At 37.4% G+C, this 25,759-nt stretch overlaps 5 protein-coding genes across 6 annotated transcripts; 1 reads left to right on the top strand and 4 right to left on the bottom strand.

The window, feature by feature from the left end:
• Window positions 1-236: 236 nt before the first annotated feature.
• On the bottom strand, window positions 237-5,285 carry LOC141821348 (adagio-like protein 1). The gene is made up of 2 exons (XM_074708766.1): window positions 4,851-5,285; window positions 237-1,994 (listed from the first exon to the last, which is right to left on the bottom strand). Exons 1-2 carry the CDS (start codon window positions 5,069-5,071, stop codon window positions 401-403), a joined length of 1,815 nt encoding a protein of 604 aa, XP_074564867.1. The 5' UTR covers window positions 5,072-5,285; the 3' UTR covers window positions 237-400.
• Window positions 5,286-6,381: 1,096 nt separating this feature from the next.
• On the bottom strand, window positions 6,382-7,092 carry LOC141820016 (ethylene-responsive transcription factor ERF003-like). Its single transcript, XM_074707299.1, has 2 exons — window positions 6,966-7,092; window positions 6,382-6,876 (listed from the first exon to the last, which is right to left on the bottom strand). Exons 1-2 carry the CDS (start codon window positions 7,043-7,045, stop codon window positions 6,546-6,548), a joined length of 411 nt encoding a protein of 136 aa, XP_074563400.1. The 5' UTR covers window positions 7,046-7,092; the 3' UTR covers window positions 6,382-6,545.
• Window positions 7,093-9,258: 2,166 nt separating this feature from the next.
• On the bottom strand, window positions 9,259-14,255 carry LOC141820006 (putative protein phosphatase 2C 59). Its single transcript, XM_074707287.1, has 9 exons — window positions 14,166-14,255; window positions 13,849-14,089; window positions 13,250-13,377; window positions 12,931-13,029; window positions 12,691-12,849; window positions 11,483-11,569; window positions 11,320-11,411; window positions 11,123-11,197; window positions 9,259-9,652 (listed from the first exon to the last, which is right to left on the bottom strand). The coding sequence occupies exons 2-9, from the start codon at window positions 13,914-13,916 to the stop codon at window positions 9,503-9,505; spliced, it is 858 nt and encodes a 285-aa protein (XP_074563388.1). The 5' UTR covers window positions 13,917-14,089; window positions 14,166-14,255; the 3' UTR covers window positions 9,259-9,502.
• A 1,424-nt stretch (window positions 14,256-15,679) lies between these two features.
• Window positions 15,680-18,031, top strand: LOC141821946 (uncharacterized). Its single transcript, XM_074709335.1, has one exon. The coding sequence runs from the start codon at window positions 16,001-16,003 to the stop codon at window positions 17,375-17,377; it is 1,377 nt and encodes a 458-aa protein (XP_074565436.1). The 5' UTR covers window positions 15,680-16,000; the 3' UTR covers window positions 17,378-18,031.
• Window positions 18,032-21,809: 3,778 nt separating this feature from the next.
• On the bottom strand, window positions 21,810-25,014 carry LOC141822215 (succinate dehydrogenase subunit 7, mitochondrial-like). Of its 2 annotated transcripts, none has more exons than XM_074709653.1 (4): window positions 24,941-25,014; window positions 24,754-24,831; window positions 22,594-22,696; window positions 21,810-22,060 (listed from the first exon to the last, which is right to left on the bottom strand). In XM_074709653.1, exons 1-4 carry the CDS (start codon window positions 25,004-25,006, stop codon window positions 22,014-22,016), a joined length of 294 nt encoding a protein of 97 aa, XP_074565754.1. In that variant the 5' UTR covers window positions 25,007-25,014; the 3' UTR covers window positions 21,810-22,013. The 2 variants fall into 2 exon arrangements, with proteins under 2 accessions (XP_074565754.1, XP_074565755.1); XM_074709654.1 differs by having other exon boundaries at window positions 24,754-24,828; window positions 24,941-25,011.
• Between the last annotated feature and the right edge of the window lie 745 nt (window positions 25,015-25,759).

Raw genomic sequence — 25,759 nt, 5'->3', positions numbered from 1 at the left:
GCCATTTATAGATGATATGAACCAATCTTAATAAAAATGTATATTATCTCTGATCTATCAGTCACTAAAAGTGGAATAAGATTGAATGAAAAAGAGTGAAAAGGATGCATTGCTTTTATTTTCTTTTGAATTTACTACTTTGTTTCTCTCCAACTTCTTCCTCCTACACAAGTAAACACAAATTTTTGGAAAACTTTACTGTTAGATGTTAAATGTAACATGTCACAGCAAAAGTCTGAACCAGAAACTTATTAAGATGTCCAGAAAACTACTACATAAGATCTGAGAGATGATAGATGACTTATTTCCTTGAGATGCATAGGCCTTCCATGAACAAGGGTTCTTATGGTTACCTCTTTTTTTGCTTGTCGATGTAAAGTGCAAAATCTTGTCATCCTCATCAGAGATTTGAGTTTGCAAGTGAAAGTTCGTGCAACTCACTCAACACCCATTCTTCACCGGTCCGGCCTCCGAGTACTATCGTCCTTGTTCCTCCAACAACACAAGTACTATGTCCCCAAGCGAACCGAGGCGGCCGACCGGGTACATTCAGTATCCTCCATGTGGGCGTCTCTTCGGTCGGATCCAAGAGATAAAGTTGAGAAGGTGAGTGAAGGCCTGCAACAGAACCACCAAATATTAGGATTCTTCCACCAGGTAGGCTCACAGCTACGTGATCAAGGCGCGGCGGGGGGCCAATTCCGGAAGGATTCCCTGCACCAGGCATCCCCCTTCCTGTAATGCACCTCCAGCAGGGTTCAACTTCACTGAGATCCAATGTGAACACGTCACTCGAGCGCAATCGAAGCGGCCCACTCTTAGCCAGACCACCAAACATAAGTATTTTCCTACCGTCATATACTGATAGGGAGTGCCCCAACCTAGATGGAGGTGTCCATGATGCTGGGATTTCTCTCCACACAGGTTTCTCCATCGTGATGTCCAATAGATATGTATCACTGAGAAGTACGCCAGAATCAGCACAGCCACCTGAAACAACTAGTTTTGTGCCGTCAAGGGTGCAAGAGCTGTGCCATGACCTGGGCACAGGAGGTGCAAGGCCAGATATCTCGCGCCATCCTGGATGTTGAGCATCCAAATCCAATATGAAGACATCATTGAGCAAGCCCTGAGTTCCACAGCCGCCAAAGACAACCAACCAAGATCCATTTAAGCAAGATAAAGTGTGGCCCCAGCGACCTGGAGGGGCAGATGTCACATTGACATGTCTCCACTCTGGATTACTGGCATTTAGATCCAAAACAAAGGTGTCATTCATCGGTTGCATGTTAAGGCCTTCCCCACCAAAGAGAACTAGCCGATTCCCAACAGCGCATGCGCTAAAATTGCAACGGGAAGGCTCTACGGCACCCCCAACAGTCAGCTTCCTCCATGAAACAGCTTCAAGTGTGGTCAATTCCCTCGCAAGTCTTCCCCACCCTAGTCTTCTTGCTCCTGGTACAGTCTCTAACGCACGGGTAGTTTCACTGCCCCATGCATTCTGACAAACAATTTTCCAGAGGTCCTCATTCTTAGTTAGCTCATAAAGGCTCTTGCACACAGAACTTACAGATGCAATATCCCTCGGCGACAATCTTGACAAGATCTTCTGATATAGCACCTCATCACCCACCTGAAACAGGCAGCAAGTTTCGCGGCAGATTTGTCCATGTCCCGTTGAAATAGGGTAGCCAATCAAGCGATCAGAAGGCTTTTCAACTTCCCTTGTCAAAGGGCCAGGCAGAGGTCCCAAATTAATGTCAGTGTCAGCGAAGAACTGAATGCCCATATGATGAGTTATTATTTCATCATCTCCATAAATAGGCTTTATTTGCAGTTTGTTCATGACTGGAGAGCCATCCTTCCGAAAGTTCAATAGATCACCTTGGAACTCAATGCCAGCCTCGAGACATCTTCGAATTTCAGCAATCACAGTAGCATCAACTAAGGGATGCCGCCTCTGAGCAAAGGGTCCCCTGCATTGCATGAATCGGCTGGGAAAAAAAATGAAACAGCAATCTGTGTTATGTATTTTGACATTTTTATACATACACTGAGTGTACAGAAGTAAATTTGGTATGGCATATGGACAGGTGTAAAATTAGTGTGCAATTACTTTTCATAATTAAAGAAGTTTCTCATTCTTCTAACTTAACTGGTACTCTGAACAATGCAACACAAATTTCTCACCTTTCATGTTAGACGATAATGTTATCTGTATCTAAATCATGGTTATGATGCAACTCCTGGCTAAGTTGGGAATATTTCATCTCAATCTATAAACTTTAGTTCCAAAGCTATCATGCTTAATCAAGCTTGTACTAACAATTCATTTAATGAACAAGCATAATTGAGGCTACTACATATCATACGTGAACTTGTTTTTTGGGAGGTCAGATTCAAGATTGACCTGAAGAAATTAATGATATATAAAGGGTAAACCCGTGGAGTAAAAAATATACAGTGATGAAAAAAGTTACAGAATTTGAAACCATCACTTCCCTGGTGCAGATTGACAGACTTTCAGACTAAAGATTTGATGCATCAAACACAGAGAAAAAAAATTTCATTTTAAACTAAAAAAGTAGTTTGTTTTTCCAATAGAAAATTAGCATGTGTATATACTCGGCACAAGACAGAATCCATTAAAACAAAAACATGGAAAATGGTATTTCAACACACCCTAAAACTCAAAAGAAAGCTATATTCTGAAGTAGCATCTTCAAAAAAAAAAAAAGTTTCTTTAAGTGGGAGGTCCTAGCAAACAGATTATCCATTGACATATTGAAAGATTTTGTGCTCTTTGAACATTTTTCCTCAGACTATTCGATAGTCTATACCTCTAGAAGAAGTGCCAAATTTCCACTTTCAAAATTGTTCAGAATAATGTGAATGATATTTTTATGATTTTCTGATTCGCATATACTGAAACCAGAAGCTTTGAAATGCCAGCATAAATAGTTCATTTTGTTTAACTTTCAAAATCCATCTTGTTTTCTACAACAATCACAATAGAAGCAATAGAGTAGTTAAATCCAATTACACATCATGCAAGACCCTACTATAATGTAGGAACTTATTTGCCTCCATCTTTCTGATGATATACCCATATGAGGCGACCTTACACCAACCAACTACAGCATGACAATTGGTGCTCATAAACTAGAATTTAGGGGCTTAGGTAAGGACCATCTTCACAGATTCTACTTCCACAGGGCTCTTCACAGATGGTGTTCATACATATGCCTATTCAGATTTTCAAAATCACATTGGATGGTCGCAGAGGATTCTTGGAAGATGAGCTGATGGTACATGAAGAGGTACCAGAAGAACCATCTGAGTCATGACAGATGGTGCTGCTACCAAGAATTAATTTTTATTGTAACACCCACTGCCTCCACTCCCTTCGCCTACTAATATCAAGATAGGATGGCAGGGATCAGTCTAAACTAGGCACACTTCTCAAAACAATCCATTTAGCCTGGACAAAAGGTATCTTCAGACTTCACTGGTCTACCTGCAAAAAACATTAGAGGCTCCTTGTTCTCAGTACATGATAGTTGGTGTACTGTACAAGTCAGCTATCAAGTTTCACCTTGTAGGAAAAACAAATCTGTATTCAACTCCTCTCTCATTATCACTTACCAGTTAGTTTCCTTCCAATGAATCCCTCGTTTGTTAACTTCACCAAACACACACACACTGCCAAGGATGCCAAAGTGTGTTCATTACTTGGTCACTGGGCTTTTTAATAGAAGCAACTTCTAAACCTTTTATTTAATCACAAGTGTAGATTGATGTATATTTGTTCAGATTTTCTATATTGCATTTTCTTCAGGCTCATGCCATGTTAACACTTTAAAAAAATATATACAAATTCAATAGTCATTTGGTCATGTAAAGATACACAAGCAGTTGTTAATGGGTTGCCTCTCCAAGCTATCCTTCTCTTCAAATACAGCCTGATGGTTGCAAGAAAAGTCACACACAGCACCATACATTTTCTTTAGTGATGGTTGAGTATGGTACAAGATGCTTGTGGTGTCTGTGCGTTGCTGTACCACCACAATATATTTTTGGAAATACCGCTCCTACATATAACCTAGGTAGTTGAATCAAAGAATTCTGGCTACTACCAAGGTGATCAAGGAGTGAAACCAATGACAAAATCTACCTTAGAATCGCTAACTTAAGTTGTTCAGTGCTTGCCTCCAACAATGAAATAAACATCTTCGCCTCAATCAGGTTGCATCAGTTCGAAAGAGAGTATGGTAACATTGAAAGGTAAACAAAAGCAATAGTCTATGGACTTCAGTCCCCGTTAGTTGTATGCTTCACTTTGTTGATTTGTACTAGCTTGAATTATGGTGATTACTAACCAATTCCAATATCTTTGAATTCACATGTTCATCATAAGTCATACTAAAGCACCAAGCTAAGATTCATCGTTCAAATTGATTTCTGTAACCTGCCCTCTAGCGCAGAAAGTGTGGATAAGAAGTTAACAACCAAGCATAATTCACTATGTTTAATCACTAGTGTGACTCATTGCATGCTGCCAAAATGATTATTATGCCCTAATCTGACCAAAGAATATCTTCACTTTTGTAACCTTACTCTTCAATCTGATAAAAAAAAGCACGAAGAAGATCTTGACAACGGGAATTAATATTAGATGACTAGTGGAGAATGATGGTTCAATCTTCAGATACAAAGCAAATCGAGCAAAAATTCAAACTGCACATCCTAAACGCATCAATTGAACGCGATACAGAAAACCAAAGCAAGCTGCGTAAGCCCTCAAAACAACCCCAAATCGATAGCTCAAAAAGGGATTTTAGCGAGCTCACCAGTTCCTTCCGACCACCTCCTCCGCGCGATACCCGGTCGTGACCTCGAACCCGCGATTGACGTAGATGATGGGCTGGTCGGGCTCGAGCGCGTCGGTCACCACCAGCCCGCACGAGGAGGCCGACCCGAACATTCCCGCCAGGGGGAACGACAAGAAGTCCTTCCCCTCCTCGTCCTCCTCGCCTCCGCTCATGCTTTCCGGTTCGCTGTCTGACTCCATCACGCGACCGCCTCAGCCCATCCTTCGGCGACGCGAGCGCGAGAGAATCTTTTGCTCCAAGAAGCTATCGACCGACGGTTTCGGCGATTGATTGCTCAGCGCGGCGACGAGGCCAGAGATCCAGAAGAGAAGGGCACAGAGACGCGACCACCAGCGAACCAAAACCCCAATTGGCCTGCTGAAGCCGGTGGGCGAAGGTGACGACTGCCGAACGAGTGATTCAGGGAGCATCACGATCCGACGGCAGATACGTGAGGTGTGAGTCCAGTTGGCGGAGGAACCGAGGATTTGCAGGGAGAAGCTGGGGCGGGGACTTGTAGGGATCCGGAAAAGGGCCATAAAGCAGACGTGTTGTCACACGGCCCGTTGAAATTGTTTGGCAGAAAAGATGAGACATTCGGATCCGCTCCAAAAGTGACTAAGTAGAGCTCCTTACTGGTCCATCTAATCAAAATTTCAAGTAATAAATACCATTTAAATATATAAATTATTTAATTTATTTTTAGAAATTAAGATTGTATTTATTGAGAGAAAATATTAAAATATGAGTTTAATATATATATATATATATATATATATTAATAATTAATAATAATAAATTAGAATAAAATTTATAATTGTGTTTTAAGGAAGAATAGATAAATTTTATGCGGGGACATTCTTATCAATTAAAAGGAGGCTGCCTCCTCCGCGTCCTATGCGACACTGATCGATCTCCTTCAACTACGCCGGCGATGCTGGTGCCAACGATCGACATGGCCACTGCCAGCGCCCGTCGTCTTCCGCCGACGTGTGCGACGGGGACCGCGAGCGCGTGCGCGCGATTCCACCGCCCACCTCCCTCCCCCTGACACCGTCGGCGACATGCCTCCCAACACAAACGATCAGACTCCTCTTCGATCATCTGCGCGCAACTTTCTCTGCTGAACAACACCTTCCGAGAGCAGCACCGGCCAACGTTCTCCGCATTCGCAACCTCCGCCGCATCCACAAGGCCCTGAGAAGAGAATCAAGCGCCGAAATCGCTCCTCTAGGAAATCCAGTGCCAAAGGCGTCGACTTTCGACCATTAGAACCGGCGACGCCACTCCGGCACCACTGATAGTAGAAAATTAAGAGTCCAGAAATGGAAGGAAAATGTAAACTTTAATGCAACATTAATTTGTAGCTTGGAACAGTTGATGCCACGCTATTTATCAGTTCTGGGCAACTGTCTTCATGACAGACATGGTTGTTTGCATTGCTGAGTTTCTTTCATTCTAGCAAATGCTATGAAAAAGAAGAACAGTGATATGGATTCTGGTAGATGCATAGAGCAGAAAATGTAGGATTTATTGACAAGTAAATGCTCAAAGTGCATGTAGATGCATAGAGCAACCACCAAACTCCCATGTGTACATCAACTGTGTGTCCCAAAAGTGAATTAAAAAAAGAAAACACAGACCATAGAACCAGGCTCTCTGTCTGGCATTTCCTCAAACATATGAGGAGCAAGCAAAGGAGGAAGAGGAAGAGGAAGAGCACGAGATCTCTAAGGAACCATCGTATATGAGCTCCTCGATCATCTCCTCGATGTACTCATCGTCCATCTCCTCCTCCTTCACCGTCCGCTTGGCGGTCGACCCCGCCGCAGAGCAGCACTTCTCCAGCTTCGCCACCAGGCTCGGCGACAGCGCCGCCGCCGATCCGGCCGCCGGGGGGAAGTTGGTGCGGGCCTTGGGGCCGCACATCAACCGCGCCGCCTCGTCGTACGCCCGCGCCGCGTCCTCCGCCGTCTCGAACGTCCCCAGCCAGATCCGCGTCTTCCTGGACTCAGCAATTGCCTACAGGTCAGTAAAGTGTTCGGCGAAATGCCTGAATGAAAAGCTTTAGTTATATATATCTCAATTAGTTACTGTATCGGGTGGCGGATTTCTGAGACCCACGAGCCCCAGTGGCGCTGCCTTACTCCTCTATACCTCTGCAACTTTGGCATCTCGGACAAATCTGCCAGAGACAGAGGAAGTGGAACATGCAAGTGCCCTTGATTCTTCTCTTCCTTTGCCTCTCTCCTTCTGTTTATATACACACACCATCCTTGTCCTTCATATACCCCACCCACTAAATGCCCATCTTTTTTTTCTCAAAGTTTTTCATAATTCTTTCCACTATTATAGAGTTATCCAAATCTAATTAAATCCAATACTTTAATTGTAGATCTTTCAATATAATTTTTTCCTCTAAATTTTTATGCTCCAATTTAGGATCAAATTGCAGTGTTGTACTTCAGTCATCCCTCAACATAACTTTTTCCTTCAAATTAATCACTCAAATATATTCTGGATTTGGTCTCATCTGTGAGAAAGTAAATTGAAAAATTATAGTTGGTTACAACGAAGGATGATATTGCTCGACTTCGCTGAAATTCGAACTCTTATCCTCTTCTGCAAGTCTACTCCATCGTAACCAACTCAACTATGCCTCAGGGTAAAAAAATTATATTGGATAAATTTTTTATCCTCTTCTGCAAATCTGCTCTGTCGTAATCAACCTCATAAGGGATTTTTTAAGACACGGTACCACTATGTTGATAAGAGCTTACTGCCGAAACAACACCTCAGTCAACAGGTACATGTTATTAAGAGGACTTAAACTTGAAATCTCAGACAACACATGTCTCTATGCTTACCATTTGAAATAAGTCACTTCGATCCGAATCACTTTACCATTACACCATAATCTGGGGCTATAAATGCCCATTCCTTAAATATGGATGTGCAAGTATTGGTGCTCATTGGAGTAAATTAAGCTAATCTTTCATTTTCAAACTAATTAGCTAGTTGAATGACAGTTTGATCCCAATATATAAAATGCATTGTGTCACAAAAGAGATGATGTATTATAGTATTGTTGGACGGTTAGTGAGCAGTGGAATCAAACTGTCTTGTTATAGCAATGGCTACAAGCCATGTGAGGCATACAATGACAATGTTCTAGGCAGAATAAGATATTTCTAATTGTTTGTGTTGAGTCGAGTGGGTCCGATCTAATCTCGATAGATCTTGTGTTGGTTGGGCCACCTCGAAAGCGCGAAAATGGGGGTGGGACAATACAAATTGTGCTCCTTGGCAATGCCTCATGTGCTATAGCATGTGTGTTGGTGTCTTGTTTAAGTTGATACATTGAACTCACAAGACACAAGTCATGTTCAATTTATTGATAGTGGGACCAAGTTTAAGTGGCACAGCCATTAGGGAACTTCATCAAATTGAACTACTTGAATTAGGACACTTGGCAATACTACATGCATCATGGATAACAAGAGATGCATTATCTTGTGTATATATACATATTTTTTTATCTATTTACTTTGCATAAGTTAAATTATGAATGATGAATACAAAGTGTGTCAAAAATTATAATTGCAAAAGGTATTAAAAAAATAAAATAAAAAAGTTAAGAGAGAAAGTGAAAGGAAAATTTTATAGGGTAGGTGTCAAGTTATGGGAAATGGACAAGATCTAAAGGGTGAAGATGAAGGCACATGCAAGCAATACATGATGAGCAAAGCTTTGGGCATTGCATGTGCCATGCCTACCTCAAGCTCCATGTGGTCGTTTGACCAAGACAAAAATTCCTTTGTAATGGGACATCTCTTTCTTCTCCCTTCCTTCCTTCCTTCTCCTTAGTTATTTTAATCATATTAGACGTCATTTTCAACTTGGTAGGATAAGACTGTGTATAATAGATCAAATTTTATATATCAAACTATCCCTTTTATTGAATGTTTAACTTCTTATTTTATATGATGATTATATAGTGAGACATACTTGAACCATCATTAAAATGAAACGAAACAAAACTTGTAAGTGTTATTACAAAGATTAAGAAATATTGTGGAGGAGCAAGAAACATCCTCTATGAATAGATTGGATTGGTGGATTAATGCAAGTAAAAAAAAACACAAATGTGGCATCATGAATGGGTTTGATTCTGTGGGGTCAAGTTGGAAAATTATAAATTGGCTCATGTTGTGATCATTAGACAATCCATGTGGTTACTACCACATGACAACAATCAATTCCATATAAAATATTTTGTCATCTTGTACCAAGACTAGGAAATTAGATCATGCATTAACAGACCACATTTGTCACATAATTAATTAGGATTGTGTGATAGGAATCAAAATGGACATTTTACCATATCTGAAAGAAAATATCTGTATTACAATCAATGTTCATAATCATGTACCACATACAATCACACAAGTTCAGTAGGTTAGCTTCCAGGAGGGCATTTAAAGTACCCCAACAAGCACAGAAACACCACCATTGATCACTCCAAATATAAGAGCAACCAATTCTTATTGCTCAAATTCCAAGTCCTAAATCAATTACAGACAACATAGAGGGGATAAAAGCGAAAAGGAAGCAGAGGGAGAGAGGCTTTCTTACTCTCTCGTAGTTTCGTCCGTCCCAGCCAAGAAACACACAACGACGCAGGTTATATTGTCCGCGCTGCCTCTTTGATACGCCTCCTGCAACAGCTTCTTTGCTGCTTGTTCTGGAACCTCAAAGGGTTTCACCATCTCCACAGCTTCCTGCACGGAATGGGATTCTATAAGAAAGTAGTAGATGCTTTTGTGTAGATCTTTTCTTTCATTTCTTAAAAGGAATGGTTAAACATGCAGGCAAAGTTTTTGAGAATTCATTTTTGTGTTTATCATTGTGAAGGACAACTAGTTCAGCAAATATTCATCATAACCAGATTCACCATAAATGGGTAAATCTACTTTGACTTTGCTTAATATCATATTCACAGTGATGCATAAAATTATCAGTCTTGTTCATAAAAGATTCAGATTCACAAGATTCAATCTAAATAGAGAAATCTACTGAATCTACATTTTCTATGCACACTTGAATTAGTTAATTTAACTAATATAACATTTTAATCATATTCTAGATAACTTAATCATTTTTAAAAACAAATCACAATTATCTCATGTATCCATCACATTTTTTATAATTGATTTTACTCGTGTTGTTTCTTAACCAACATCAGCCCACATTTGACATTAATTTCATTTAGCTTAAGAGGCATGTGGCAATGGTATAACGTTATTTTAACCAGTCAACCTGTTTTATTCTATCAGTGACATCTTAGTTTATCTTCCCTTGTTTATGAATGAAAAAAAATATATAAGTCGTACTTGCAGGGATTTTGTTCTCATTTAATTGTTTTCTCAACTTATTATTATTATTTTTACTTTTAAAGTCGGGTCCACAACTTAAACGTTCAAATATGATTTTGCAGAACTCTCATTAGTTATTAGCATACTCCATTTTTGGAATAGCAATAATGTTTATAATTTTATATGGCACTAAAATAAAAAAGATAAAAACGAAACTGAACTTTAATGCAGAACCTAACATTTTTTTTCCGAAACAATTAAATTAATGTACAAACCTTTAACTTTTTCCAATTTATTGATATTTTCAAGCATAAAATAGAACTAATTCTTAACAATTTTCAATTTTCATCTTATCTACAAGTTCAGGGACCTTTTATTTTGGAATCTGTTTAGAAGCGGAGCAAATTATGTTCAGAATTTGATCAGGGTTCTTATTGTTTGAAGTATTCATGTTATATTCAAGCGAAAAAAAATCTAATTCAACATTTATTTATCATTTAATTTACTGATTTATGCTTCCTATTAATGGGTGTAATTATTTTTGCACTTAACTTAGACTAACTAGTAGCCACAAGTCTTGTCGAAGCTCAAATCATAGCTATACAACTTTAAAACTTAAGATACAAGTGATTTACTATTTGTATAAGTCTATAGCATATTTCTAAAGGGAAATAAGATATACACTTACAAATAAAATAAGATATAATCTTAGTTTTATACATAAATAAAGATAGAAATTGTTATTACATATTAGATTTATTTCAAATCAGACCAATACACTTAAACTACAAAGACACAAATCCACTTCATGAAATTTATGTTTTTTTTTCTTCACTTAAATATACTTCAGATTTTAAAAGCGTAGATGCATAGTACCTCGTTTGAAACAACATCCCATAATCCATCACTTGCAAGGATCACAAATTCGAGAGATCCATCAACCACCTCCTCCTGCATCAAGCAATGAGTAGTTATTGGAATCAGAAAAATCAACAAAATCTGTTAGCACATTGCCAAAGAAACATTATAGTTTATTGGATATTGTAGAGAAGAAAAGAAGGGTTAGGTCAAACATGGATGTCAGGATCTGCAACAACGAATCGCTTCAAATGCCTATCACCAAATGCGCGGGAAACAGCAAGAACACCGCCGACACGCCATGTTCCTGTAGTCACAAAGTCAAGATTAAACAAATATTGGTGCAACGATAGGTAAGGCTAGAGGAGTAATAAATACCAGCCCACATAACAAAGCCTCCTGCATCCTCAATCCTTTGCCTCTCATCTGTTTGGTCAGGCTTGTGATCCCTTGAGACGGCTATAGCTGCACAAGTGACAATAGGAACCTATTAGAAGGCCTAGTAGATAGGGAATTTTAAGAAGCTTAATTAATAGGTTTGCTATTTCATGTGCTCATTTGATAAACTGTTAGTTTATGAAACTTCAAACAATTCTAAGAAAATTGTTTCTGTTGTGAACCAGCACATTAGTTATTTCCTGTGCTCATTTCATAAACTGTTAGTTTATGAAACTTCAAACAATTCTAAGAAAATTGTTTCTGTTCTGAACCAGCACATTAGTTTTAGAATATATATGGTTCTGAAAGTAATCAACAAATCTTTCACTTGAAAACTAATCTCTTGATATGCTAAGATATTTCTAGTAAGATGGCTAGCTTTCAACAGCCAACCACTTGGGAAGTAGAAAATTTATATTTCATTACAAATCAAACTTTGAAATCTTGCATACTACTCTACGATGATTTTAATTTGGCATTCAATGAAAAAAAGTGATCCCAAAATTAAGTCCTAGAAAAATTTACCGCACATGATGTATCAAAAGACAAGATTCTAAATTTTGCATGAGGCTCAGAGTATCTTCACATGAAAACATTTGAATCAGTTTGACCATTAATGAATAAGCAAATTTGATTGAAGGGGAAAGGAAGGGAAGAAAAAAAATGAAATGCAAAACTGCAAAAGCATGTAGAAAATAAGCGCATATCCTATTTCGACCAAAAAACAAATGAACAGCCCTACATGATTTATTGCTCATAAATGAAATGGGAATTTGAGTACATTTAGAAGGAACTATTTAGTGGTACTTGATAAAAAAAATACACAAAGTGAACCATGAGATTATTAAGGATCAAGGAAGTCTCTACTGTATGATTAAACAGAGAAAATTTCCGTAACAATATAAAACAATCTATAGATCTTCAAAGGAAGGCTAAAGAGTCTGTAATCTAACACACAATTTTTCACTTCAGCTGTTCCTCCAGTCATGGTTTAAGAGTCTGTAATCTAGCATATAATAATTTTCTAATTGGATCAGGACCCACATTTTTTGATCTTATTCACTGGGCTAGTTCTTAGAAGTTTGAGCGAATCATATAACTTTAAATTAGCAAATTCAAGTTAATTGAATTTAAATACTGGGTCTTACCATCTCCTCCCCTACATATAACAACTCTTGAGTCCCCAACATTAGCTACAACTAACCGGTCACCAACAAGGACTGCAGTTGAAGCAGTTGAACCAGCCTCTCGATTTAGGCTATTCTCACATTTTAAAAACTCCGAATCCGTAAGTTTGTATACATCAGCTGAAGAAATTCAAATGAATTTTACAAAGTTAGATTATCTATCTTAAATATCCAAACATACCAAAAGGAAACTAGCATCACCTAGAGCTGATTTGGTATCACTAATGAACTTGGGATGCAAAAGTAAGTTGCTGAAAAGGTTCTGTTTAACATACTCTGCCACTTGTGCACCACCATGACCTGCACATCATACAATTATGGTAAAAAACTGACATCAAGATAATGAGTGCATAAGAACTCCAACAACAAAAAAACCCTATTTAAGATTTATTCAAAGAGGCGTGATTAAGGATATTCAAAAGAACATTTTCCAACTTTTGCCACTAAAAAAAACTAAGAAAATAAAATACTGAAACATATTAAATAAGAAATACTAGATAGAAACTGGAGAAATTCTTACCATCAAATACACCAAACAAGCCTACAATTTGGTCATCTACACAATCAATTCTTGTTTCATAGAAGTCCTCCATTGAAGATCTTTTACCTGGAGAGCTTGCATATCCATAACTGAACTTCAAGTTTTGACTGTTGTGAAAGAAACACACATGAGTTCTCATTGTAATATGAAACATTACTACATCCACATAATGTGATCCATATCAACAATGCGTGAATCAATGAATAGTCTAGCTCATAGGTAACAATTCAAAGTTACATCATGGAAACAACAAGGCATGTTCATCCATCCACTTGAACATAAAAAACTTAAACTAATGATTCCATGTAATATAACACTTATCATGAAAATTAGTCTTGATTTGTAAGCTAAAAATGCATAATGTCAATGCTAGAAGAAAGCAAAGATCCACTAGAACATTAAACACAGGAAAGCTCTCCAGAAAAAATTTGGGTAGCAGATCCGCTAGACAAATGGAAAGCAAACAAATACTAAACACAAATAATACAATCACCGTAATATGAGTTGACAATCAAAATTAGGAGGTCTAACACAACTTCATCGAGGAGGAAGGTAATCGAATTGAAGAAAAATGATACCTGAGTCCTCCACCGCTAACTGGCGCACCGTTAGCTTGAACACCGCTAATCAAATTCAAATTACTCATCTTTCTTCCAAATCCCCCAATCAAAATCGAAGAGAGGAATTCTACACAAATCAACCAATTATATCGGATCGAAATTATCCCGGAGAGAGATCCAGATCCTCAATCGATACCCTCATCCTCAACTTGGCGTTCGATCCAAAATAAAAAAAAAAAACTACGATCAAATCCACCGCCTGAATAAGAAATTCATAAGATATCAATCAACAAACCACAAAAACCAATCGAAGGAAATGATCAGGAGAAGCAAACCTAATCGATCGAGAAAGGGAGGAAAGAGAGAGAAAGACGGCCCTTTTGGCAATCCTCAGGGAAGCTGTCTTTTATATTTTCTTTCAAAACCTCGTACTTACCATATTTAAGAAAATACCCTCCAGTTTGTCCCCGTTAAGTAAGTGAACATGATATTTGCTTTTACACCCCCGTTCAATTGGAAATTCACGTCGACGCCTTCCATTTTTTTTAATTGTAAATTTCTAAAACCAAAATCGTATCTCTTCTCAGGAAGAGCTAGTTTGAGTTGCAGAAACTGGAGAGGTTAGTGAGAGCAGATCGAGCGCCAGGGATGGGATGAATGCCCAGTTTGAAGTAAGAAGTTTTGAAGAACTCATGAACTCTGATATTGGCTAAAACGTAACACAACCGAGGCATTAATCATAATGAGTGCGTTAGAAAGATCACAGGATGAAGCTTACCTTCCATTTGAGAGCACTTCCATATCTGTCGATTGAGCCATGTGTCAGTGAGAGTTGACTCACATAAAAAAGATAGAACATTATCTTCTTCTCCAGTTTATAAGATACCTTGCAGAAGTCGTAAACGTGATATTCAGAGACGGAATGATTGGAGGAGTAGTGGTCGGCGATGAATTGGTTCAGAGCAGAGAGGAAGCTTCCAAGAACTGGAGATCGATTCGAGGAGAGGAAATAAAACATGAAATGAACAAAATGCAGTAGAGCGACTAGGGAGCTGCAGTAATTACCTTCATCTACATCGACAGCAACAGTCAATTTCTGCTTCTGCAGAAAACCTGGAGCTCCAAAAGATGCGCCTTGTCTGCTCGATTCACCTTCGTTTACCAGCTTCAATCTCACAGCGGCTGAAGGAAGCTTATCAGAACCTTGAGTCAAACAATGGCGGACTCTTCTGAAGCAGCAACTTGAACTCCTGCGCGGTTTAATCTGCTCGCGAGCGAAGGTGGGGCGGTTCGTGCCGTGGAAGCTCGTAGAGAAGAGATGGTTGTTGGAAGCCATGAAGGATGCGCAGGAAAGCTTCCCCTTTTAATGGCGAGCCGATTCCCGAGTTGCAGAAAAGAAAAAGATCGGATTTTTAACGCAATCTACAAAGCTTTGATATGAGAATCAGAGGATATCCCTGACAACACGCGGTTGTTTCGAAGAACATTAGCGAGATCAAAGCCAACAAGAAGAAACGCCCGCAACAAGAGAAGAAGACAAGATCAAAGTGGCTAATTAAGAAGAAAACAGAAATCGGAAAGAAGCGAAAGGGAATCCGCATAGATTGTGATGGTTCTTCCAATTGGATTATGTTCTATTTTGGGCAAATTTTAGAATATGTGGTTAAATTTATTATTATTAAAAAATAATTATTTGATTCATAAGGATAAATAAGAAAATCAATTAATTAAATAATTAATATTTTTAAAATTAAATTAATCGTTCTAGTTGGGTTTAATTGGGCTTAATTGGGCCGAGCCCAATTAGATATTGAATAGTGGTCCTTTCGTTTGGCTGGAGGAACTTCGTAGTTTTCTTCCTCCTCTTCCACTTCGGCGGCCGCCCAACCTCCCGCTGCGGAAGTGCTGCGGCGGATTCCTCCGACGTCGCCGGACGTATTCGGATCAATCTCTCCGTCACTGATTTGTTCGATCTGTTCTCGGTGGCGATTCTCTATTTGAACGTGAGCTGTCTATGTAATTTACGCCGATCTGTCTGATATTTTGCGCCACTGACCTACTCTTCAAAATTCGATCTTGCTTAAATTTCACTTAATTTTTATGGTATTTTTTTGGATCTTTGTTGATCGGTGTGGCACTTCGATTCCGCTTCACCTGCCCTTATGAGGTAATGATCCGCGGACTTTCGACATGCTTGTTGAACGTCTGCGTTGCTTCCCTTTGTAAAGCTCGGAACTTGAAAAAGGCTGAGGCTGTCATCATTGATGGTATTAGACTGGGTTGCCTCCCTGATGTTGTCACGTATAACACTCTGATCGACGCGTATTGCTGGCTGAAAGGCATTGATGCAGCGTATTCGATCATTTATAGGATGAGAGAAGCAGGAATCAAACCTGATGTCATAACTTATAATTCTTTAATCGCTGGGGCTAGTCGCCATGGCTCGCCGTCACGATCCCTGCAGCTGTTTGAAGAAATGCTGCAGGTTGGACTCGTGCCAGATGTGTGGAGTTACAACACCTTAATGCATTGCTTGTTCAAATGCGGACATACAGAGGGTGCTTTTAAGATTTATGTAGAAATGAGTTCAAAAAGTATCTCTCCCTCATCGACGACATACAATACCTTGATTAATGGTCTGTGCAAGTCTGGGAAAGCCGTGAGTGGCCTCAGGCTCTTTAAGTACTTGAAAAGGCATGGTTTTACTCCAGAAGTGATTACATACAATACAATTATTGATGGCCTATGCAAATCTGGTAGGTTAGCTGAAGCAAGGAGGATTCTTAAGGAGTTGGTTGAATCAGATTATGATCCAAATGTGATTACTTACACAACAGTCATGAAATGCTGCTTTAGACATGGAAAATTTGAGCAGGGATTTCAGATATTTGATGGGATGATAGAGAAAGGCTATACAACAGATGTGTTTGCATATTGTGCAGCAATAAGTGCATTGGTCAAAAGGGGTAATCTTGAAGATGCTAGTTTATGTGTAGAGAAGATGCTAAGAAATGGAATCAATCTGGACGCAGCATGTTATAATACTATAGTTTATTTGCAGTGCAAAGAAGGTAACCTAGATTATGCATTTCAGTTGGTCAATGAAATGGAAGAAGCTGGAATTGCTAGTGATCATTATACATACTCTATATTGATCGATGGTTTGTGCAAGCTGAAGCATTTCAATGCTGCTAAAGAGCAGCTAGACAACATGAAGATGAGAGGATTCAACTCACATTTAGTGGCTTATAATTGCTTGATCGATGGGCTATGTAAGCATGGAGAAGTTAATTTAGCACTCACAGTATTTGAAAATATGGAACATAAGGATGATTTCACGTACACATCGATTGTGCATGGACTATGTAGGAATAGAAGATTTCATAAAGCATCGAAACTGTTGCGGAATTGCTTAAAGGAGGGTAATAGTGTGCTCAGTTCTATTCACCGAGCTGTGATAGCTGGTCTTCGCATTGCAGGATTTAAAAAGGATGCAAGAAAATTAAGAGAATCTTTACGGATTGCTCGGCTTTCACAGTATAATTGAAGAACAACATATCAACTCTTAGAGATTAATTTCTGGAGTGGAGATAATATTATGGCCTGAATATGATGTGCTACCATGGGAAAGCATGCATAATAAGAGCTGCTTGTGTACATTGCAGATATCTTCCAAGCTTGATTTTACTACTTTGGAACATTTAGGTCATGGTCCTCTGGATTATCTTTCACAGTTTCACCTACTCACAGTACACTGGCGAGTTTCTATCAGAGGACAGGCTGTGGTGCACTGGCAATTACCTATTGCAGCACAGCGCTATACCACATACAATCACCTATTGCAGCACAGAAGTATGTGGTATGATACATAATATATAGTCGGTACTTATGTTGGATCAAGATTGAGTGATGGGCTAATACTGCAGTCAGTTCAAATTCTATGTCACCTCTTCTGAATTCTAGAGTTTTGGTTGAGAAGAATCTTGTGGTTGCAAGATGGATTCCAGTAGCCACTTTACCTCTCCATGCCATTTCACACTATAAACTGTGCGTGTGATGTTACAAGTAGCAGATAATTAACATTAACATTTTTGTAAGAATATCCTTCATGTGAAGTTTTTCTACTTACAATATGCTTATCAACTCAGGAAATCTGAGGTTCTTTGATTGTATCCTGGAATAAATAGGTGATTTAACCTCACTACCTGTCGGCTGTTGCAATTTATCATCTATACTATTGCATAATAGAAGGTTGCAAAATGTGAGTATCCTTGGCTGCTTCTTGTGTCTTTGCAAACCTTTTTGTTGAATTTACAAATGTAATTTTGTTATATGGTTTTGTTCCTGAGTAAATTTATATTATTGTCCAGGAAAGCATTCAGTAGAACTCAGCACAATTTGTGCAATCTTATTCAAGGCTTATTCTTCTGACTTAAGTTGTGTGATGTTTCATTTGGGTTCCTGCAAAGGGTAACATGCTGTTTACTATGTTGATTGTGCAAATCCTGCTACTTGATTTGGATCTTGTTAACCAACACCGCGTTAGTGCTTGAACAAATGGAATCATATCAAATAAACCTTCCAGATTAAGTTTTTTGGTTCTGTTTGACAAATTAGATGATCTTTCTGTAAGTGTCTTGTGGAACAAGATAAAACTTAGATATATGTAGATTGGCATCATCAAAGTTTTCACCACTAGCAATCTATGGAATCACCATTGGACCCATATCTGCAGAGTGGCATCTTGAATGTGCAAGAAGGGAACCAGTAGTCCTATTTTCCTCTTGTAATTTAATATCAAGTGTCAAGAAATGGATATTTGAAATATGTTGTATGCTGACGAGCCACCTTTCAAGTGTACGTACCTTCAGGATATTTTTTTACTCCTGACAACTGTCCAGAGCACAGGGTCCTCGCAAACTATTTCTCAAGCATATGGGGTTTCATTGAATGTGACAATTGTATAAACTTGATCTATCAATATCTCTAAGACAACCTAAAAGGTTGCAAAAACCAAAGTCTAGATTGAATAGAAGTAAATTGAGCATTTATAGGGACTATATAATGAACATATTGAGAAGAGGTGATAAATTTATAGGGTCAAACTTATACCTTTCCCATGTTTAGGCTCATCAACCATCTGAGCATTTAGTTTTGCCTTCAAATTTGTGTCATTTACTTGAACAAAGCTATCAAGAAAAAAGAGTGGCTTCCCCTTCACAATTTCCCAAATGGGTAGACTGACTGATGTATCATGAGCTTCACGCACACAGACACATATATTCTAGGGGGAACAATGATATACACATACTATGTTTTTTTGTCAAATATATGTGGTGATGGATGATACAGATATGGTTATTAACACTTGAAACTATGATTAGACATGGCCTTCCTGAATTGAACAAACATTTTCTTTCTCTTTCTCCCTTTTACCTCCTGTAGTTCTACCATCTAATTCTGATTCTTGGTAGGACTTTAGATCTTTTCATGACATTGACTGCAAATGGGAGAAGAAAAGGGAAGAAAGAGAAAGAAAAGGTTGATAAATTGTTCCAACTTTAACAACTACATGATGGTCGGATGAATCTAGTGGTGTTGGATGATACAGATATGGCCATTAACTCTTGAAACTGTGATTAGAAATGGTCTTGCCGAATTGAACAAACATTTTCTTTTTCTTTTTCTTTCTCTTTCTCCTTGCTCTCTCCTGCTGTAGTTGTACTCTCGAATCCTGATTCTTGGCAGGACTTTAGATCTTTGCATGACATTGAATACAAATGGGAGAGGAGAAGGCGAGAGAAAAAGAAAAGGGTGATAAATTGTTCCAACTTAACAACTACATGATGGTCGGATGAATCTATTGAATCCAATAAGACGTGGATGAATGTTTCCTTGGTTACCAAAGCTTTGGATAAATCATTAAAGTTTGTGGCAAACTCTTTCCATGGAGGGTAGAGATAGAGGAACTGTTCTGTCTTATTTAGAAATGACTAGTTCTGCTGAAACAGCAACAGGATGTACTACAAACTTCAAATCATGCTGTTGTTTATTCTTTACTGCTCGATTAGATGATCTCACTGAATCTTTATTGTGCTGTTTTTGCCAATGCTCTCCATGCCTCAACTCTCCTATTATCTGCTGCCATTTCCTACATCATCTTCTCTTCTAAATCATATCTAAACCATTGTATCTTCATCTGCAGAAACAGTTCAAGGTTTGAATCATGGCACATCCTACAAAAGGGGCAAAGTCATCTGATATTTTAAGGGAAATCACATTGCGTGAATGCAAATTATTGCATTCTGATAATTTGCTGTTACTTAACCAGCATGTGGCCTTTGTCAACAAAAATTTTCTTCATTTGTTGATTGATATTAAAGGTGGAGGTTTGAGGCTTATAGAACAAGCACACACAAATTGCAATCCTCCAACTTGCTAGCCTGAGCTTCTGCCCTTGTATTTTCAACCCTCACCCAAGCTTAACCTTTGCTTCTTCTCTATGGTACCTACAAATATCATCATCAGTCCATCAAATTAAGTAACAATTTTCCTATATGAACCTGCTTTGACTCTTAGTTCTTTCCTATTCTTCAAAAGCTCCTATTCAGAAAAGCTTTTTCTTCCTCAACTCACTTCAAAGTGTTCAAAACACCTTGACATCTCCCCTTCCTCTGAACTCCAACGTGGTACGCTTAGATCAAAATGAGTGCTGAAATCAAGCTTGGGAAATTGGCAGTTTTTAACCTTTGAATTGCCTCACGGGAAAACTCAGTTCTATAGGTTCTGACATTTTGGTTTGCTGGAGCTATTACTATGAATCATGTAAGTTCCAACATTCAATGCTGGTGCCCTTAGTTCTTTCTCGAAAACATTAATATTTGGTCGCAGATGATCACGAATAATGGGGATCTTTAAGATAGTTGATGATTTGGTGACTTGTGCAGGAGATTGATGGCAATGGCTTCTGATCAATCATTTCTCTGCCTCATCCCACTTGGAGGGGATACTCTTTCTTCCTCCGGTGAAGCTGAAGATCGATTTGCCAGGAGCAGGAGCTTCCAACCTCTTCTGACCACCTGAAGTAAACACTTCTACTCTCCTATCTTTCCTTTTCAGGACTCAACCTGCACTATCTTTGCAATTTGCCTATTCTCCATGATCCTGAGCTTTCCGAGTAAATCCTAAAGGCTTCTCTTTCATTTTTGTTACTTTATTGCTAATGTAGAATCTATCGTCGCACTTTCTAGCTAGCTGATCCCTGCGAGTAAAGAGATAAAAGGTTTGTTCTTGTCTACAATCAATATATTATGCAAAAGATGGAATAGCAATTGAAGATATCTTGTCTTAATGTTGTCTTTTGTCTTTCTCACTTGATTGGAAAGGCTACTTTATTCTAAAAGTAGTTCATATTAAAATTGAATTGAATTAATCAAAATCAAATCAAATTTTATTAATTTTTTTAAAAAATTAAATAAATTAAAATAATATAAAAATTAATTAATTAAATTAATAAAATATTAATTTTTTATTAAATTAAATTAATCAAAATAAAATTAATCAAAATAATTAAAATTTTTAAATATTATAAAAATTTTATAAATTAATTAAAATTTTATAAATTTATTTATTTAAAAATTAATCAATTATTTTTTAAATTTTAATTAATTTAATCAAATAAAAAATTTTAAAATTAAAATAAAATTAATAGATTTTACTAATTTTTAAAAAAATCAAAATTTTAAAATAATCGAATCGTTTTAAACATTTAATAAATATCAACAAACGTTTACAAAATTCGCATACTACTAAATTTTATTTGAATCATAAGATTTTCTACTTTTATTTTTTGTATTTTTAACAAAATATATTTAAAATAAAAAAAACCTTCCTAGAAAAAGATCCATATCTAGAATTCAGTATGCGAATCAAAATGTGACACTGCAGATAAATAAGAAGAAAAAAAGAGAAAAATAAAATAAAATATCAAACTCTGGTCAAATTAAGACATTGCTTAATCCCCATGCATAATTTTTTGTTGTGGCAGAGACAATGACGCAAAGCAAATTTATTCTAAAGCCATAGCCAAAAACACAAGCAAATGTCTGCAAAGATCAAAAGAAGGGCATTTGAATGCAAATTGTCTTGTTGGTGCTCACAGCTCAGCAAAGCTATAAGTGCCTTTATTCCTTTCTCACAGTTGCCACTGCATAAAGTTCGTAGGCGCACGCTGGAAAATGAAACAAAAGATCAAAACTTGCAGTAAGGTGCTGTAATGAGAGAATCGTCTCTTGTGGATTTGCATAAAGAAATTGTCATTTTATGTTCTTACTGAAAACACAGCATCGAAAAGAATTTACCTTTCTGCAATAAATCCTGACTGATAAAGAAATTACCGTATGAGCAATAATAGTAGTACGTATAGGAAATATGATTTAGATAAACATACTCTATGGAGTTGAGTGATAGGGAGCATCCATTGAGGAAACGGCATATATATTCAGAATATTGGACATCAAAGGCATAAAGAAATTTAGCAAACACAACTCGGCAGCAGACAATTTGAATTGAGGCAACAAAGAGTCTCTCTTAGTTAGGAGGAAGAAAAAAACTAAGCAATTTGTTAAAAGAACTAAGGCATCACCAAGTCGAAGAATATCATTGATTGAGACAAAATTTCATACTAAAGAGGCAGTATTCATGATATAAAAAGGCTAGAAGTCTAAAGAACAGGGATGTGTTTCACGGGGGAAAAAAATATACCAGCGACAACAACTATAGTCAGAACATCTCCGATCTTTGACACCCGCTTCAGGTTATTTTTGTATGATTTGAACTTCTTTAATGCAGGATCTTCTTCCAAGAGCTGTATATCGAGGTTACCGATCACATTAAGTAAACAGAAAGAAGCACACAAGGTTGAAATATAAATGAAAACACTTCAACCAATCCCATGAAGAAAAAAAAAGGATGAGCAGTGTTTTAAGGTTTCTTCTGAATTTTCAAGTAGGATGACTGAATGTTTTGCTAGTTTGTTTTCATGTTAGTCAAGCACAAATTTTCTTCTTTCTGTCATCTATGTCGTCTGCTGATGTGAAACAAATTGGAGAAGGTTTAAACTGTTTACATATATAGACTGTGCATGCACTATTTATTATTTTATTTTTAAATTTGAATTGATCTAAATTTGTGACAAGTTATGAGCCACTATTATCTAGTTCTCACAGATTCCTCTTCTATAATGTCATAAGAGGCACAAGGTTTATTCTCTACAGCAATTGACTTTAAGTTTTACATAAGCTGGAGAGGTGACGAAGGAACATCCTCACCTGACCCATGAGAACCTTCATTAGATCATTTTAATGATGTTGAAGATATATCTGAAGTGCATATCTGTTAGGTACATCAGCAAGTCATGAATCTCAAATATTTGGGATCAACCATATGGATTTTATCACGATTTAGATGAACTATAGATATAAGACTATATCTAGACTTTTTAACTCTACGAATTCTATTTAAAGATTATATGAACACTGTGAATACTATATAAGCTCTATGATTACTGTATCACTAGTCATATCTAGTGTTTTAGATTGGCAGGTCTCTTTCTACCCCTCATGCCTTCAACTCTAGTAAATTTAAACCTTTTAACCAGAAAAGCTATTGCTCATTTTTTTGAAAATGTCCATGCAATGTAGATATATGTGAGGTAGGAATTGATGCCACTGATCAAGCATACAACCGGCTCACAACTCTAGAGGATTGCATCTGAGCTACAAGTTCCTAATAGATATACATGCTGTCCTTTTCATTCCTTCTATATCAGATGTAACCAAATTCAAAGATGCAAACATCAGTTCTATAAAGATATAATAAATCCAATCAAGTGACTGATTGCCTATACGATAAAAACACGGTGACAAGAGGATAGAACTGTTTTGATGCATTTCCTACCATCAACTTCTTTATTTAATTTTTCACAGCATTGGGATTCTTAACTACAAAACGGTTATTGGGTGTCCCATGTAAATAAAGTTACCTAGTGTGCTTGATCCAATCAGTATACATCATATTTATCCATGTTCTGGAAATAGACTTTCAAATAGTCAAATAAATGTTGCTAAAGACGACACTTTAGGAGTCTCAACCCAATACTTTTGTAACAACAGAAAAAGGAAATCCTTTTCACTAGATGCTCTTGACAAGTTAGGAGAAATGGCCAAACTATCCTGCAGGAGACTAGGCTGCAAACAATTGAAATAACACAACCACTTCAGCATTCCCAAACAAGATATTGCAAGTATGCACCATTCTTTTGTTTATTGGATCACTTTGGATAATTTTGTATGAAGCCCAGGTCGCAAACAATTATCTCTTAACAGCCAATGAGGTCGTGAAAATTTCATGCCTAGGGATCTTATTCCACATCCCAAACAAAGTTCTAGTGATATGGAAATCCAGTTTTGGAAATTTTACATCATTAATCAAATGCTACGGTGATCCTTTGGTGATTAACACCTCTATAACTATTGGCTATGATGTCATTTGGTAATGATTGCCAAACAAGAAAAAGGCCATAGATATAAAGGCGCAAAGATCTGATCAGATAAAACATTTTCATGAACCTCTATAATCAATCAATTAGGTCCGGGTAAAAAATGCCAAATTGGAGAGTTAGATTTATCGGCTGCCATGAACAATTCATAGACTTGCTTGTGCCATAAAAACCAATCCCAAGTAGCTAATATTTCATACTGACCATCTGCGCCGCCAATCGCCAAGATCAAAACACTACAACCAACCACGAAACCCACTAACGCTTGCCAAAACAAGGGGATCGGGATGCAAACATGAAGAAAAAAAAAACCTAGCTTTAATCGTAGATCAAGACGACAAAAAGATCATCAGACAATTGCTCACCGCTTTCTCGCGAGCTCCGAGATCGATGTGGTATCCGCGCCGAGCGATGTGGTTGGTCGGCGACGGCGACGTCTCCTTCTAGTACCAAAGAGAAGACCAAGAGATCGTAGATAGAGTAAGCGAATCGTTCATGAACAGGATCTATCAGAGACGAAATTAAGGAGGGGGAGACGAGTGAGGAAGAAACCTGAGGAGCAGAGTGCACGGTCCCGAAGAGGGTCGTCGTCTCGGCGAGTCTTCGAAAGGCCGCCATTAGGAAGGAACACGAACAGCGTCGAGGGTGTGCCCGTGAGGGTAGAAGAGATCGCTCGTCGCGTGCAACTCACGAGATCGAAAATTCCATTTTACTCCTTTATTTTTCCTTAATTCTCGTATTAAAATTTTAACTCATCGTAATAAGCCCAATAATTTTTCATAAACATTTGCTTAATTTTTTTAAAAAAAACATTTATAGAGAAAATATATAAATAATATAGGAGTTCAAATGGCTCCCTTTGAATCGAACACCCCTATTTTACTTGTCCTTGTCTAACAAAAAAAGGTATTTGATTTTCCTTTGAAAACTCAAAGGAAAGGTATTTTACTTGTCCGTCCAAAATTTATTATATGATGGGCAGAGTGGCATCCACCAATTTGATGAATTAAAATTTTTTTAATCTAATCCAAAATAGATTGCAGATTAGACGGAACTAATACATGAGTCTATCAAAAAAAATAAAAAAAATTTAAAAATATTAAAATTTTTAAATTTGAATTATAATTTAAATAGATCAAATTAAAATTTTTAAATTTAGATTACAATTTAGACGGATCATATCTTACTTTAATTTTAATTTTTTTAAAAAATAAATTTTCTTAATTTACGGGCCAATTTAAATCTACGATGGAGCGATCCATGTAAGTTGCAAATAAATTAAATTAACATTTTATCAATCTATCATCTAACAAACTTAAATAGATCAATCCAAATAAATTATGAATCCAGATGATTGAAAAAAAATTTTAA

Source organism: Curcuma longa, chromosome 2, assembly GCF_044706935.1.
Source record: "Curcuma longa cultivar G26 ecotype Majalengka, Jawa Barat chromosome 2, ITB_CL_G26_1.1, whole genome shotgun sequence".
In the NCBI taxonomy this organism is placed as follows: Eukaryota; Viridiplantae; Streptophyta; class Magnoliopsida; order Zingiberales; family Zingiberaceae; genus Curcuma; species Curcuma longa.
Note: the sequence above shows the minus strand (reverse complement) of the source record. Positions and strands in the feature narration are given on the sequence as shown.

Excerpts from the sequence above, each read along its gene's own strand:
- LOC141821348 (XM_074708766.1), bottom strand. The coding sequence starts at position 5,071 with ATGGAGTCAGACAGCGAACCGGAAAGCATGAGCGGAGGCGAGGAGGAC. Across the intron at positions 1,995-4,850 it reads GAGGTGGTCGGAAGGAACTG|CCGATTCATGCAATGCAGGG; the intron begins GTGAGCTCGCTA and ends TTTTTTTCCCAG.
- LOC141820016 (XM_074707299.1), bottom strand. The coding sequence starts at position 7,045 with ATGCCAAAGTTGCAGAGGTATAGAGGAGTAAGGCAGCGCCACTGGGGC. Across the intron at positions 6,877-6,965 it reads GAAATCCGCCACCCGATACA|GAAGACGCGGATCTGGCTGG; the intron begins GTAACTAATTGA and ends TGCTGAGTCCAG.
- LOC141820006 (XM_074707287.1), bottom strand. The coding sequence starts at position 13,916 with ATGAGTAATTTGAATTTGATTAGCGGTGTTCAAGCTAACGGTGCGCCA. Across the intron at positions 13,378-13,848 it reads GTTAGCGGTGGAGGACTCAG|TCAAAACTTGAAGTTCAGTT; the intron begins GTATCATTTTTC and ends CTTTCACAACAG. Across the intron at positions 13,030-13,249 it reads CTTGTTTGGTGTATTTGATG|GTCATGGTGGTGCACAAGTG; the intron begins GTAAGAATTTCT and ends TATGATGTGCAG.
- LOC141821946 (XM_074709335.1), top strand. The coding sequence starts at position 16,001 with ATGATCCGCGGACTTTCGACATGCTTGTTGAACGTCTGCGTTGCTTCC.
- LOC141822215 (XM_074709653.1), bottom strand. The coding sequence starts at position 25,006 with ATGGCGGCCTTTCGAAGACTCGCCGAGACGACGACCCTCTTCGGGACC. Across the intron at positions 22,697-24,753 it reads TCGGAGCTCGCGAGAAAGCG|CTCTTGGAAGAAGATCCTGC; the intron begins GTGAGCAATTGT and ends CTCGATATACAG. Across the intron at positions 22,061-22,593 it reads GACTATAGTTGTTGTCGCTG|CGTGCGCCTACGAACTTTAT; the intron begins GTATATTTTTTT and ends TTCATTTTCCAG.